We start from the raw sequence: 14,652 nt of genomic DNA on the forward strand, positions 1-14,652 counted from the left end.
CAGGCAGATTCTTAACCACTGCGCCACCAGGGAAGCCCCAACCACCACCTTTATACCGAGCGCTCCACATGTTCTATGTCCAGCCCAGGATATCCAACCTGGCACCTTCACTTATATGCCTCAACGGCCCTAAATCTTAACATCGGCTAGAACTTGCCATCGACGCCGGCCTCCACTGCCCTCGGTGTGGCCACAAGGCCCCTCAAAGCCTGGCCTTGAAATGAGCATGGCTGTGGTCCAATAAAGCTTTATTATGGACACGGAAATTTGAATGTCATCTATCTATCTATCTGTCGTCTATTTTTTTGTTAACTTTGCCGTGCCATGCAGTTTGCAGGATTTTGGTTCCCTCCCCAACCAGGAATCGAACCCCGGGCTCCTGGCAGTGAAAGTGCTGAGACCCAACCACTGGACCACTAGGGAATTCCCTGCATGTAATTTAACTTTCATGTGTCACCAAATATGATTCTTCTTTTGTTTTTTTTCCCCCATTAAAAAATGTAACAACCTTTATTAGCTTACAGGCTGTACAGAAAATGGGCCATAGTGTACTGACTCTGGATTTAAACAGTTCTGTGGTTCATCTCTTTCTTGCCCTCACTAGATCATAAGCTCCGTGAGGGCAGGGACTGAGTCTGCCTTAGATCACCACTTTGTTCCCACTGCCTGACCTACAGAAAGAACATTCTTCCCTCCTTTTCTACCACCCCTCACCACAGCTCAATGAATATTTGTTGAGTGAGTAAAAAGAGCCAGGTACATAGATTAACTCATTAAATCCTCCATGAGGTGGGTACTATTGTTATTTTGCTTTTTTTCTGATGATGGTTCTAAGGCACAGAGAGGTTAAGTAACTTGTCCAGGGTCACAGAGTTGTAGGTGGCAGAGCCAGGATTTGAACCCAGGACGTCTGGCTTTGGAGTCCAGTTGCTTGACCAGCATGTCATGTTTGATGAGGCCTGTTGTGATGCCCGCTTAGTAATGATGTGGCAAAACAACCTGTCTCCACCCCCCACCAGCCACCCCACCCCCACCCCATCTCAGGTCAACTTCTCTTCTTTGGGGATGCCTGGTGTGGGATGGCTCCCTGGTCATCTCTTCCCCTGAGGAGACTTTATCTCGGTGGGTGGCTGGATACACTCACCACCACAACTGAAGTTAGGGTCCGTCCCCTCCACCAGCCCCCAAGCTGCGCCAGGGCAGAGACTGGGTCTATCTTGCTCTCCCCTCCCCCCCCCCACCCTCCTTCCTCCCAGGAGCCCTGTGCCTGGCCCACAGGAGCCACTCAGGACACAGCTGTGGAACATTGGAGCAAACTGGGCAGAAACCCAACCATTGGTATCATCTCCAATTGCAAGCACCAAGGCTTGTGTTCTCCAGGCAGGAAGAATCTGTAGCCGTAAATGAAGAAGATTCAGCTTTCGGAAGCACTTGGCAGGAAACCAAAGGCCTTATAAAGGGTGCCCTTGGGTTTCTGACACTTAGATTGTGATTGATTTTGGCAAGGCTGAGCAGCTAAGTGAACGTTATTTACCTTTTCATTAGAAACATTGGTGTACACACACGTTACTAAGAGCGGGACATTACAGGCATTTGTGGGATGACTGTTCTGAGCTTCTAGGACAGTTGGCATCCCTGACACCTCCCCCTGGTTCAGCTACTAAATTCCACACATGTGACACCCGCCTGGGGTAAGATGAGTGAAGCACTTTCCTGGAGCTCAAAATTTACAGGGACACCAGCAAAACTCAGTAATCAAGATAAATAATAATCTAATAATAATTTAAAGGTAATATTTTTAGAAAACCAGACCAATAACGTATGGTCAATGGAGTGGTCACTTGGTTTCACAAGTAAAATTTTGTTGGAAGGACTTCCCTGGTGGCACAGTGGTTAAGAATCTGCCTGCCAATGCAGGGGACACGGGTTTGATCCCTGGTCTGGGAAGATCCCATGTACCTCACAGCAGCTAAGCCCGTGTACCACGACTACTGAGACTGAGCTCTAGAGCCTGTGCTCCACAACAAGAGAAGCCACCACAATGAGAAGCCTGCGCACCGCAATGAAGAGTAGCCCCCTGCTTGCCACAATTAGAGAAAGCCCACGTACAGCAATGAAGACCCCACACAGGCAAAAGAATAATAAAAAAAAATAAAATAAAATGAAAAATATAGAATTCAGTGGTTTTAAAAAAATTTTTTTCTTGGAGTCAGGGCTGGGATTAGTGCAAAGGGTATGGAGCAGGTAGTACAAGCAATAGGTCAGGTCATAAAAGATGGGTCTTTTCTTCTTCTTTTTGGCCGCACAGCACGGCCTGTGGGAGCTTAGTTCCCGAACGAGGGATTGAACCTACGCCCTTGGCAGTGACAGCATGGAGTCCTAACCACTAGACCTCCAGGGAAGTCCCAAAAGATGGGTCTTTATTTACAATGTTGATATTCCGTTCATCATAGATTTTTGCATTAATTTTGATTGTGTGAAATATTGCCTTAAATATTACTTATCTTGATTCCTGAGTTTTTCGGCACCTCCCCTCAAATGTCGTGCCCTCGGTGAGGGTCTCACCCTGCTTCACTCTCATCTTGGCTCCACCTGAAACGCACCACGTTTCCCCACCACCTGGTTTGAGAAGCCCTGGGAGTCGTATAATCGTCAGCAAATATGAGTGATATCTCGATCCGTGCCTTTTTAAAAACATCTGTTAATTAATTAATTAATTTGGCCTCACTGCATGGCACGTGGGATCTTAGTTCCCCAGCCAGGGATCAAACCCACGCCCCTTGCATTGGAAGTGCAGAGTCTTAACCACTGGACCGCCAGGGAGGTCCCCACCCATGCCTTTCTATAGATCAGGAAACAGAGGCCAGAGAGGTCTGTGTCCCTCCCCTCACACACCTGCTGGAGGGGAGGTCGAGACGGAAACCGGAGAGGAATAGGCGGGTCCTTTGCCTCTATCTGGATGCAGTGGGCACGTGGACCTGGCTTCAGGAGGGAGCAGAGGGATGGCAAAGGGAGAAGGAAGTAGGTGAGCAGCTGTGCCTGGGCCTGTCCCAGGAGAGGATCTGAGTGGCCTCCCACCCTCCAGGGGTTTCTTCAGTCCCTGATGTCTATTAAGCACCTGCTACGTGGCAGGCACGTGTTAAGCAATGGAGACGGAAGTAAAACACCCGGGCTTCCTCCGGCCTGATGGAGAGCTCCCACAGGAAACAAGGTGGGTGCCAGGAGGGACGCAGGCAGAAGGTGATGGCAGGAGAGGGGGAAGCCCACCTGGCTTAGGGAGAGGAGGGTTCAAGGGTGGCTTCCTGGGACACAGCACATCTTAGCTGCGTCTTAAGAGCTAAGGAGGAGAAAGTAATGTGGAGTAAGGAAGGGGTGAGTGTGCAAGAGGGCTCCTGGCAGAGGCGATGGCAGGATGAAAAGGTCAGGAGGCAAGTCGCTTCCGAGGGTAGAGTGGAGTGGGGGCTGGGGCTGGAGCCCGTGGGAACTACCGGAGACGGATGTTAGCGGCGAGGAGCTGGGGTGGGGTGGGGGTGGGATTGGGTCAGCTGGGGAGGCTGGAGAGGGTCCATCACTGCTGAGCTGGTGGCACCTGGTCTAGCTTACCACCAGGTGCCTTCCTCACAGGAAGAGGGCGGAGTTGAGCGTAAACTCTTTTGGGTGAGATGCTCCTGACAGCCATCGGGTACCCACTGCATGCCAGCCGTGCCTCTGCTAGAGGCTCCCATAAACATCCTCTCCCACCTCCAGCCTGAGCACACCCTCTCTTGAGGAAGGGAAGGGTTAAGGCTCCTTCCCAAGTCTTCTGCCATCTGGTCCTGCTTTCCTCTCTGTCCTCACCTGTGCGATGGGATGATGCCGGCCTCCTTCAGGTCCGTACTTTAACCCTTCCCCTCCTGACCTTTGGGTCAGACTTGTGGTATCATCCAGGAAGCAACGCCTGTGGCTTTGGCTGAGTTGCCACTTGCCACCCACCCCCAGAGGGAATCAGGGAAGGGGTTAAAGACAGAATAAAGCTATGGGACAGATGTGTAAGATGTAATATTATGCAGCCAGCAAGTGAACAAGCCATTTTTGCATTTTCATAGTAACTTTGGAGATTTCCCTGGCAATCCAGTGGTTAAGACTGTGTGCTTCCACTGCAAGGGGCACGGGTTCTGTCCCTGGTCGGGGAACTAAGATCCTGCATACCGCGCTGCCAAAGAGAAGAAAAAAAAGAAACTTGGGAAAGTGTACCATATGAGTTGTAACTGTCTTCTATCTACATCTTCAACATCTGTATCTGTATAAGAAAAGACTGCAAGGAAATTCTCCACATGAGGTTATTTCTGGGGGAAGGCAGTAGGATCATGATCATGATATGAACCTTTCTTTTGTGTTTCTTTTTTTAAAATTTATTTCTTTTTTATTTATTGGCTGTGTTGGGTCTTCGTGCTCTGTGTGGGCTTTCTGTAGTTGCGGAGAGTGGGGGCTACTCTTCATTGTGGTGCGCAGGCTTCTCATTGCCGTGGCTTCTCTTGTTGCGGAGCAGAGGCTCTTGGCACGAGGGCTTCAGTACTTGTGGCACATGGGCTCAGTAGTTGTGGCTCACAGGGGCTAGAGCGCAGGCTCAGTAGTTGTGGTGCATGGGCTTAGCTGCTCCTTGGCATGTGGGACCTTCCCGGACCAGGGCTCGAACCCGTGTCCCCTGCATTGGCAGGCGGATTCTTAACCACTGCGCCACCAGGGAAGCCCTCTTTTGTGTTTCTATATTCTGTAAAATTTTCTATAATAAACGTGTTATAGGAGAGGGGGTATAGCATAGTGATTGAAAAAGTAGACTGTGTGGCTCTCCAATTTATATACCTCATGACCTTGAACAAGGCACTTAGCCTCTCATCCTCAGTTTTCTCCTGCACACAATGGGGAGAATTAATAACACCTATTTATAGGGCTGTTAGGATTAAATGAGCTCATATTTGCTATGAACATTTCATTTGCCATTGACAGGGCCTGGCATGTAATAGGCACTATGTGTTTGTTAAGTAAAAGCAAACTTACTTTTATAGAAAACAAAAAAAAATTTTTTTTAATCATCCAAGTAATACAGGAACATAATCTTCTTGTAAGGAATAACATGGGAGTTTTTGAAGTGAAATAATCCTTGGGGACAGATTACAGCCTGTCTGGATTCACATTAAAAAAATTAGTCATTGGGTGCTAAGGCAGGAGCAGGAAGGCATGAGACGTGTGTGGGTGGCTTTGCAGGAACAGTATCCTCCCTGCTCTCTCCACAGTAGGGGAAAGGGCAAGGCCAGAGCACTGGCTGATTCTGCACACTGAAGCTCCTGCTATACTTTCCCCCAGGAGGCAAAAGCTGAGCCAAAAACCCTGATGTTTTGGTTTCCCTGCCAGCCTCACTGACATGCAGGCCTGTTTGTCATTTGGCTTTTTGAAATATTGACAAGTATCTGACAACCCCAGGACTACCATTGTGGATCCCTAGGGGCTTAGGAACTTCAAATCAGGAACTGTTTAAGAAAGCAAACAACACACCTCTGATGTGGATTTCACAACAATGTGTGCCTGAGGGCATCAGGGTTCCAGTATCACACACCAGGTGAAGTGCCCTTCAGTGGCAGGAGGAGCTGGCGAGGGGAGCCCCCGTCGTCAGCTTCCCGATGCGGAAGGACTCAGATCCACGCAGCTGGCCCCTGCTGGCCCCTTGGGTCACCCATTTGCCTTCTTAGCATTTCTTGACTTCAGCCCATAGATTCGGAAGCCTGCAGCCCCTTGGCTGGAAGGGAGAGATTTGGGGGGTGGGGAGGCAAGATGTAGGCATTTTGGCGTGCAAGCTTTCTCCTGAATATCGGGAAAAGGTTTAGATTTCATTCCTACCCATCCACATCAGTGGTAGAAGCCTGTGAGGAATGAAAGTGATTGGACTGGTGCTGAGCGGGGCCTCCAGGGAGGAAGATCAACGGGAGGCACAGCCCAGGCTCAGGGCAGCCAAGGGCACCCCGCCCTGCGAGGCCGTCAGGGTGCACCCTACCCCCGCTGCGCGGCCGCCCCGCCAGGCTCCACAATGTCGGCCCCCACAGTGAGAAACTAGGGTCACTAGTTTCTCTGAGAACAGGCCAGGCGGGGATGGAATTCAGGCACACCCTGGTTCTGGACAACGTCGCCCCAGGGATTTTCTCCCCTGTGACTTGTGTCATTTCCTCTTCAGAGCCAATCATTAACCTTTCTGAGGCCCCTGCATGAGAAGCCACAGGAACAAGTGACTGGTTGAGGCTGGAAATGCCCAGACCGTTCCCCCAGAGGAGCCGGGTCCCCAGTCACGTTCCTCCCAGGGTCGCAGGGCAGGGGCCCAACCCGGGCCCAGCCTCTCCCGCCGACTTCCACACACGCTGCTGGGCAGGTCTGACGGCAGAGGCCTGGATGTGGATGGAGCCCCTTTTCTTTCGGGCAATGCTACCCACAGGAGCTGAGTGTGGTGGGCTTCAGGCTGGGGGTGGTGAAAGCAGCTTTCAGGAGCACTGGGGACTGAGCAGGGCGGTTAAGGTCTACTCACCGGGACAGCCTTAGTTCCACACCTGCTCCAGGCTGTAAAACACCAGCTGGGGAGCAGGGTCAGGGGCCCCAGCCCTGCCTGGACCCAGGCCCTCAGCCTTTTTTGGGAGGGGGTGGTCTGGGATAGTCATGGAGTCCTTGGCTTAACTTCCCAGCCTCCAACGAAGCCAATAACTCAAACAGAACACCTGTACCCCAGCGGGTCAGGTGCCAGCTCTCAGTCTGGCCACCTGTGGGCGAGGAGCCAAAGAGAGGCCGCCTGGCCCAGGCCCTGCCCTTTCTCAGGCAACAAGGTCCCTGGTGCCGAGTAGCCAGGACCAGCCTGGAGAAGCTGCGATGGGGTTTGGGAGCTCAACGGGCGGGGGAGGCCGTGTATCCTAGTCAGTAACACCCCCGTCCCCAACCTCGGAGGCCACAGGGCTGTCCCCAGTCCTGGGGATCTCCAGTCTGGTTCAGAGCCCTACTCCCGGGACACTGGGGACTGAGGGGTGGCCTGTTCTCTGGGATTCCCAGGGACTCCCGGGACCGTAGGGCGGACGTCGGGCCCGGGGACCCCGCGGGCCGGCCACCCTCCCCGGCGCGCCCCTCCCCGCGGGCGCAGCCAGCGCTCGAGTCCAGCTTTATTGGCCGCCGCCTACGCCTCCGGGCGCTGCTTGAGCGTGACCGAGGCGCCGCTGCTGACCATGACCGCGGGGTAGAGCGGCTCCAGGAAGGAGGCGAGGAAGCGGTAGAGGAGGCTCACGCCGCCCGCCACGCCGTAGAAGGAGAGGCAGCCGGCGCCGCAGTCGAGCGCCACGCCGAGCGTGCGGTGGTAGCCGCCGTGCAGCACCGTCTGCGTGTTGTTGTGCCACACGGAGAACTTGAGCGAGTCCCACTCCAGGCACCACGAGTAGGGGTTGCGGCCCAGCAGGCAGACGACGCTGCGGCGCGGGCGGCCGCTGAGCGGGGGGCTGCGGCGGTAGGTGACGCCCGGGCACACCCACGAGTTGGACACCTCGGCCTCCCAGTAGTGGCGGCCCTCGGCCAGGCCGCGCGAGCACAGCACCTGCGGCCACTGCTTGAAGCCCGGCAAGGGGCCGCCCGCGGCGAAGGGCTCCAGGAGGATGCCCAGGTTCAGCACCGAGTGGGTCTCCTTGAACAGGAACAGCTCCTCGCTGGCCGTGGCGGGGTCGAAGTTCAGCTTGCAGTAACCTGGGGCGAGGGGGATGGGAAAAGGGGCCAGGGTCAGCGAGCCCCTGGGGCAGAGCGCAGGAGGCCTGGAGCAAGGAGATGTGGAATCCCGCATGGCTCTTGCACAGAAGTCATCAAGTGCTTTCCTCCCCGACCCCCAATCCACCCCACCCCCCAGTGGCCCTTCTATCCCCCCCTCTTTAAGTCTCGAACTCTGGCCCCCAGGGGTGCTGACATAGCCTGGAGGCATGATGAGTTGGGTGCTGTCCAAAGGTCTGCCTTCCTAGAGAAGCTGAGAACCAAATCCCCTTATCTGCCCCCTCCTCCCCCCAAACCCTAACATAATCTCCTTTTTTGCTTTTTCAGGACACAAGATTGAGTGGGACTGAGGGAAAGTCAGGGGCTCCTGGAGGAGGTTGCTCAGAAGGGTTCATCAAAGGCAATGCAGCCTTGACCCTGGAGATCTCAGAGAAATCACCGATGATTTCTTAGAGAATCACTTGGCCCCTAGCCCAGCCTGGGAGAGCGGCTGTAGGGACATCAAATGAAAAAGGAGATTGTCTGAGGAAGAAGTGGACGGGGTCATCCAAGCCGGCTTGGCTAAAGTCCAGGGGAGGTTGGCAGGCACCCAGCTGAGGGTAGAAGTTGTGCCACATCAGGGTCACGGGGGCTGCAAAGCCGGCCTCTGGGTAGTGGGTGGGGCCCTGATCACCTACGGAGGTGGGACAGGACAGCCTTCTCCCCTTCCTATCAGGGCCTTCGAGTCACAGGCCAAATCCTTCTGAGGTCTCCAGTCCAGAATGCAAGGTCAGGACAGGAGAGAGTTGACACCTCTCTGGAGCCCTGGCCTGAATGGAGGTGGGGCTGGGTAAGTTGAGGCACCCAAGGGCCCTGTTCCTTTCCTTCCCACCCCTGGGGCTGGACTCCAGTACTGAGGACTCACTCTTGAGAAGTGTTTTCCTGTCCACAGCTGGGGGCAGCACCTCATAGGAGTTCATCTTAATGCCTGGGGAAGATGGAGAGTCTTTGCTGAGGACACTTTCACAGCCCAGCATCCTTCCAGAGAGAGGCATGGGCTTCCAGGAGGCTGAGTTACCTGGGCAAGGTGCACACAGACAGGCAGGGCTCTCTACAAGTGCCTGGAATCCCAACCATTGCCCTGCAGGGCTGTCCCACCCCCAGAATGCAGGTTAGTCTCCAGGAACCCCAGGCAACCAGATACTAACTAACCCTTCAGGAAGAGCTGGTTGATGAAGCTGAGACCCACGTCCACCAGCCGGGTCCGGAGCTCCGCCAAGGTCTCTGGCAGCTGGAGGAAGCTCTGCTTCTCCTCACAGTTGGCACCCATCAGGGGTTCCAAGCTGGCCGGGAAGTGCTTCAGCCTGGGGAACTCCTGCATGCAGGGCGGGGCTGGCCGTACCACTTGTTAACCAGGCCCCAGGCAGATACCAGGGATGCCTGCTTCTGCTTAGCGGTCCCCAGAACCATGCGGCAGGTGGAAAAGCTGCCCATGTTCAAAGCGTGACATCTCTCTCCCCTCCTCCTGCTTTTCTGACATCTGAGATCAGGGATGTCAAAGGCACGGCCGCCACGGCCTTGTGGAGGTTGTGATGGGCTGGGGCGGAGAGGGTGGGTGGGGACCTTGCCTGCAGAAACGGCTGGTCGCTCTGGTGAGCGAGCAGGGTGCGGAGCCAGATGCTGTCCCGCTCCAGCTTCAGAAGCCGGTTGTGGCTCTGCTGGATGGCGCTGCCGAGCGTCCCCAGAGCGGCTGCCTCCTCTTTTTCCACGAAATCCAAGACCTTCATCTGCATCTGCTTGATCTCCTGGATGATCTCCGAGAAGCAGGTGTTCACCTCATCGCGAGTTGTCTGGATCAATTTCTTGGGGGGAGGGTGTACAGAGAGACCTCTCTGAGCCCACCCCCTACCCCCACTGTCATGGCCCGGAGCCGGCCTGGGCATCTTGTCTCTATCTGCCTGGCCCCACCCCATCCACTCCAAGCCCTCAGCCTGGGCTGGCGGTGGGGGTGCGCCAACCTTACCGAGAGAAAAGCCACCTGGCCCCGGTGCTTCTGGCTGTCGGAGGTGACCATGAGCATCTGGTTCTCCACGTTGGCCTGGACCTTCCGGACCTCGACCTGGGGTGGGGGTGGGGTGGTGGAAGAGGAGAGGGCCCGTGATTTAGAGAGGTGCCCTAGCAGAAGCCCTTCTGTAAGGAGCCCCATGTCAAAGCCCGGAAGAGATGCCCCTCTTACGTTCTTAAGAAGTTTGAATGAGAATGAAGATGGGCAGAACTGAAGGGTAGATGGCCCTGGGCAACTCTTTGTGTTTTTTTTTTTCCTGGCCGCACTGTGTGGCATGAAAGATCTTAGTTCCCCAACCAGCGATCGAACCTGTGCCCCCTGCAGTGAAAGTGCGGAGTCTTAACCACTGGACCAGCGGGGAATTCCCTCACGGGCACCCCTCTGCTCCTGTTCTCTTACTCCCTGAGAGACTCTCCCTATTCTTAGGAATCAGTTTCTCTGCGCCTGACAGTGATGACCATTGGGCTTCAGATCACAAGAAGCGGCTGTGGAGGGTTCAATGACTTGAGAAGCCTGGGAGGCAGTGGGGCGAGGAGGGGCCCATCAGAAATGGAGCCCTTGGCTCCCTGGGGCAGCGCTGCCAGGCCCAGGCAGCGTTGTGTCCCCAGGTCCTTCTACATAAGCCTTCAGTCTCCCCTATTTCAGAGGCGGGCATTGTCATGTTTTACAGTCTACTGCAGGACAGTACTAAGTAAACAAAATTTGAAAATAGTAAAAAGGAAGGGATTCGCCCAACCTCACATCACATGTTTGCATTTTATGTTCTCTCTCTGCCCTTCCTTTTTCTGTGCTAAAAAAAAAAAACAAACCGTAAATGGGATTCATCACAAATAATCTTGGGTCCGTATTCATTCAACTTGCCAGCACTTTTTCGTGTCCTGGCAGGACCCTCGTGTCCATCATTTTCATGGCTGCATAACTTTCCTCCAAGGAAAGGTGTGCTGGGGGCGGGGGGGGGGGGGGCGGTCCCCTGGCTCCTCCCCTCCCCAGCCCCCCAGCTCTGGCCTCACCTCCTTGCAGGCGCGCTCCTCCTCCAGGGGGATGGTGTCGTGGTTCTTGTGCTCCTCCAGCAGGCAGGCCCTGCACATGCAGCAGCCTTCCGTGCGGCAGTACAGCCGCCGCAGCTTGCGGTGCTTCTGGCACAGCCGGCTCTTGAGATCCCACACGGGCTCCAGCAGCTGGTGGCCCTGGAACACCTGGTCCTCGAAGTGGCTGCACAAGTGCTTCTCGCACAGGGAGGCCATGCACTGCAGGCACGACTTGACTGACTTGAGCTTCTCAGGGGCACAGAAATCGCAGGGCACATCCCTGGGCCCAGCCAGGTTCCGCGAGGACCCCAAGGTCTGGCCCTTGGCCTGGGTGAAGCATGTCACCATCTCCCCCAGGATGACATTCTTGCAGAGGCGCGGCCTGGTGGGGAAGCTCTCTCGGCACTGAGGACAATAGAGCGTCTCGCCCACGTTCACCTGGTGGTCCCAGAAACCTTGGAGGCACGCCATGCAGAAGTTGTGCCCGCAGGCAGTGGTGACCGGGTGGTGCAACACCTCCAGGCAAATGGGACAGAGGACTTGGTCCTCCAGCATGGGAAGACTGCTGTTGTCATTCATGAGGAACTGGCCTTGGGGAGGTCTTGAGGGTTGGGCAGGGGGCTGCAGGGCTGAGACTTGGTCCTGGACTGGCCCTGGGAAGATAGAGTAAAGCCATGTTGAAGCCAAGGCAGGAGTTGAGGGGCCTTTGAGGGGTATGCCAGGTCTTCTCTCGGAAGCAGCTGCCTGCCCGTGGGGTACCGCGACTGTGCCATCGGTCAACCCACATGGGGGCATAAACTGGGGCTTGTGTTCTTGTCCCTGTCCTAATTCCTGGAACAAATCCCTGACCAGAAGGTGGATGGGCAGGAAGAAGTCACATTGTGACAAGGGAAAGGAGCCACTTCCTTTGCCCTTTGGAAGAAAGGTCAAAGCACAAGTACTTACGTGAAACTCTCTGCATGTCAAGGAGAGCCAGAGGCTTGGCTGCCCTATGGAGGGAGGGGAAAGAAGCCTTGGGCACTCAGGCGCAGGGGCCTCGCCCCCACTTCACCGGCTGCGGGGAGGATCCCCATCAGTCCAGTGTCCCCCACCCCAGCCCTCTACATCTCTTGAAGTTTGACGACCACCTTCTCACCTTTCCCTTTGGCTGCTGTTTTGCGGTCTCCCCATCAAGTTGGCCCCCCTCCTCGAGACTGCCTGCAATTTTGCTGCCTGATGTCACAATTCAAGTGTGACCAACCCCAGCACTCTGCTCATGATGTCAGCAGGGCAACAGCTGTGCCATTGGACATGCTGCAGTGCTGACATGTTCTGCCCCGCCCAGGAGGGTCTTTGCCCAAAGCCTTCATCCCAGGAGGCGGAGTCACTGCTGCACCTGGGGCCCCTTGCAGTGGACTTGGGGGACTCACCTTACCAACTGGAGGGGGGAAAATGGCAACTAAGTGGCAGTGGGATCTTGGGCAACTGGTTTAATCTCTCCAGACCACGGTTCCCTGTGAATCAACAGGGTTGTTGTATTAATAGATGTTTCAAGGCTCCTTCTTGGTCTGAAGTTGAGTGATCTAAATATTATCTGATGGGTGATCCTAAAGATTGTTGCTTCCCACTCTGGTTCTGATCCTCAGAAGGAAGAAAAGGATGAATGAAGCCGAGGAGAGACTCTCATCACTGTGATAGCTTCTTTTTACGTATGTATGTATGTGTTTATTGCTGTGTTGGGTCTTGGCTGCTGTAAGAGGGCTTTCTCTAGTTGCGGTGGCGGGGGGTGGGGGGGGCTACTTTTTGTTGGGTGGCTTCTCTTGTTGCAGAGCACAGGCTCTAGGTGTGCGGCCTTCAGTAACTGTGGCTCATGGGCTTAGCTGCTCCACGGCATGTGGGATCTTCCCAGACCAGGGATCGAACCCGTGTCCCCTGCATTGGCAGGTGGATTCTTAACCACTGCGCCACCAGGGAAGTCCCTATTTTGAGGATGTTTTGCTTATTTGCCAACTGTGTAGATGGTTCATATGCAAAGGTTATCAGAATAAAATGTGAGTAGAAGCAATAGCCCCAACTTAGACATAAAGCAATCCAAGAATATCCAAGGGAACTCGCTCATAATTTCCTTACAAGAAAGCTAAGAAATACAAACTATTAGTCTTCTATCCACTTTGTGTTTTGTTAGAAATAATTAACAGAAAACGGACCAGTTAAGAATACCAAAATTTAGATACGAGACTGAGATTTTGAACAGCCAACTTTGACTTTGGGAAGATAAATACAGAAGAGGTAACAGCCGCAAGGGCAAGCCCACAAGGGCAAAAGCTAGGATTGGTTAAATCGAATTAAATTTCCAGCATAATATCTCATGGAAAACAACGATCTTAATAAAAATACTTTTAAGTAAAAATAAAAATAGAAAACTTAGCAACAATTTAATTGCATTGTATAGAAAACTAACCAAGGAATGAAACTGGCTTAAAAGAGTAACAGTTCACTCCAGGGGAAAGCTTCACTGATGAAAATGCTTCCGTGCGGTATGATTCTTATTAAAAATTTAGCTCTGGGCTGCCACCTGGGCCTTATGACTGAGCAGATTCAGTGAAATTCAAACGATCTGTTGTAAACAGTGCCGTGTGGCGCCTCCAGCAAGTCCCAACAGGAGACTCACCACGCAGACTCCAGGGTTTTGGAACAGAACCATGACTCCTTTTACAGAGAACTCTTCTCCTCTTGAGAATCAGCAATCCTGCTACCTCATCGTGGGAATCAAGTGACCACGTGGCCTGAGCTGCCCAACACAGCCCACCAAGCCACTGTGAGGAGTAATTAACATAGCCCAGAAACAGATGTGACTGTCTCAGACCTGGGAACAACGACTGTTTGCCGTGTCTTACGTTGGGGAAGAGGGTAAGATCATCTCTGTGTCAAGGGTAGTTTCATCTTGTTACTTGGAGGCATAAAGTTGTTCTTACCGTTGCATGAAGTTCAAGTACGCATAGAAGCGTGTTCATGGGTGCTGGGCAGACACAGAGGTGGCAGACCTGTTAGTAACTCTCAGCCCCAACCCACCCAGGCTGCCCTGTAAAAAGGAAAAGAGGAGGCAAAAAGGAGACGTGCCCCTTCCTGTTATCAGAGAAATCACAGCAACGCAGCTTCGCTCTGGCAGCTACAGCTGGCTGCAACCGTGTGGTTCATCTGCAGTTCTCCACACTCCCAGAACCGGGCTCCCTGAGCCCTGAGACAGTGGCATCCCTCCCCCGGGCCCCTCCTCCAAGCCTTGACCTTCTAATAATGCCAACCTCCTCCCTTTGCTCCCCAGTCCTGGGAGCTGTAACTGTACTGCGACCACTACAGCTGTGACACCTTTTCTCCACTAACTGTTAACACCTACTGTGGTCTCTCGTTGGAGCTCTTACAGCCACATACCTTGCTCAGTAACTTTCTGTGTACACACCACCTCCCCCACTGTAAGCACCTGATAGGAGTGACGACCTAACGCCTTTAGGGGATCCCACACCCTGCCTGATGCCTTAGGGATCAATACTTCACTTGCTGGTGACTTGATTCTCACCTCACATATCCTCTTCCTTGCAGAGAAAATGGGCACCCAGTCACTTATTCTCTTCCAGGAAGACTGTTTTCCCTTAAAAACCATCTCATACTCCTCCCCGTCTCCTTCCGACTCTCCGGTGGGAAGCCCATCTGTCCCCACCTCCTGTTTCTCTGCACTCTCTGGGTCCTTTCAGATGCAGTAAAATGAAAGTCAGGAGAAAGAAGGCCCCACACCCTCTCAGGCAGTTTTAGCGGCAGGAGAAACGAGGACTCTGTAAGAAGCCCTGC

The 14,652-nt window shown here is 53.8% G+C and overlaps 1 protein-coding gene across 1 annotated transcript; it reads right to left on the reverse strand.

Moving 5' to 3' along the window:
• Positions 1-7,183: 7,183 nt before the first annotated feature.
• LOC130839645 (E3 ubiquitin/ISG15 ligase TRIM25-like) lies at positions 7,184-13,513 on the reverse strand. Its single transcript, XM_057713872.1, has 8 exons — positions 13,481-13,513; positions 11,776-11,842; positions 10,813-11,483; positions 9,761-9,856; positions 9,366-9,599; positions 8,950-9,112; positions 8,663-8,725; positions 7,184-7,740 (listed from the first exon to the last, which is right to left on the reverse strand). Exons 1-8 carry the CDS (start codon positions 13,511-13,513, stop codon positions 7,184-7,186), a joined length of 1,884 nt encoding a protein of 627 aa, XP_057569855.1.
• Positions 13,514-14,652: the final 1,139 nt, after the last annotated feature.

This window comes from Hippopotamus amphibius, chromosome 17, assembly GCF_030028045.1.
Source record: "Hippopotamus amphibius kiboko isolate mHipAmp2 chromosome 17, mHipAmp2.hap2, whole genome shotgun sequence".
Lineage (NCBI taxonomy): Eukaryota > Metazoa > Chordata > Mammalia > Artiodactyla > Hippopotamidae > Hippopotamus > Hippopotamus amphibius.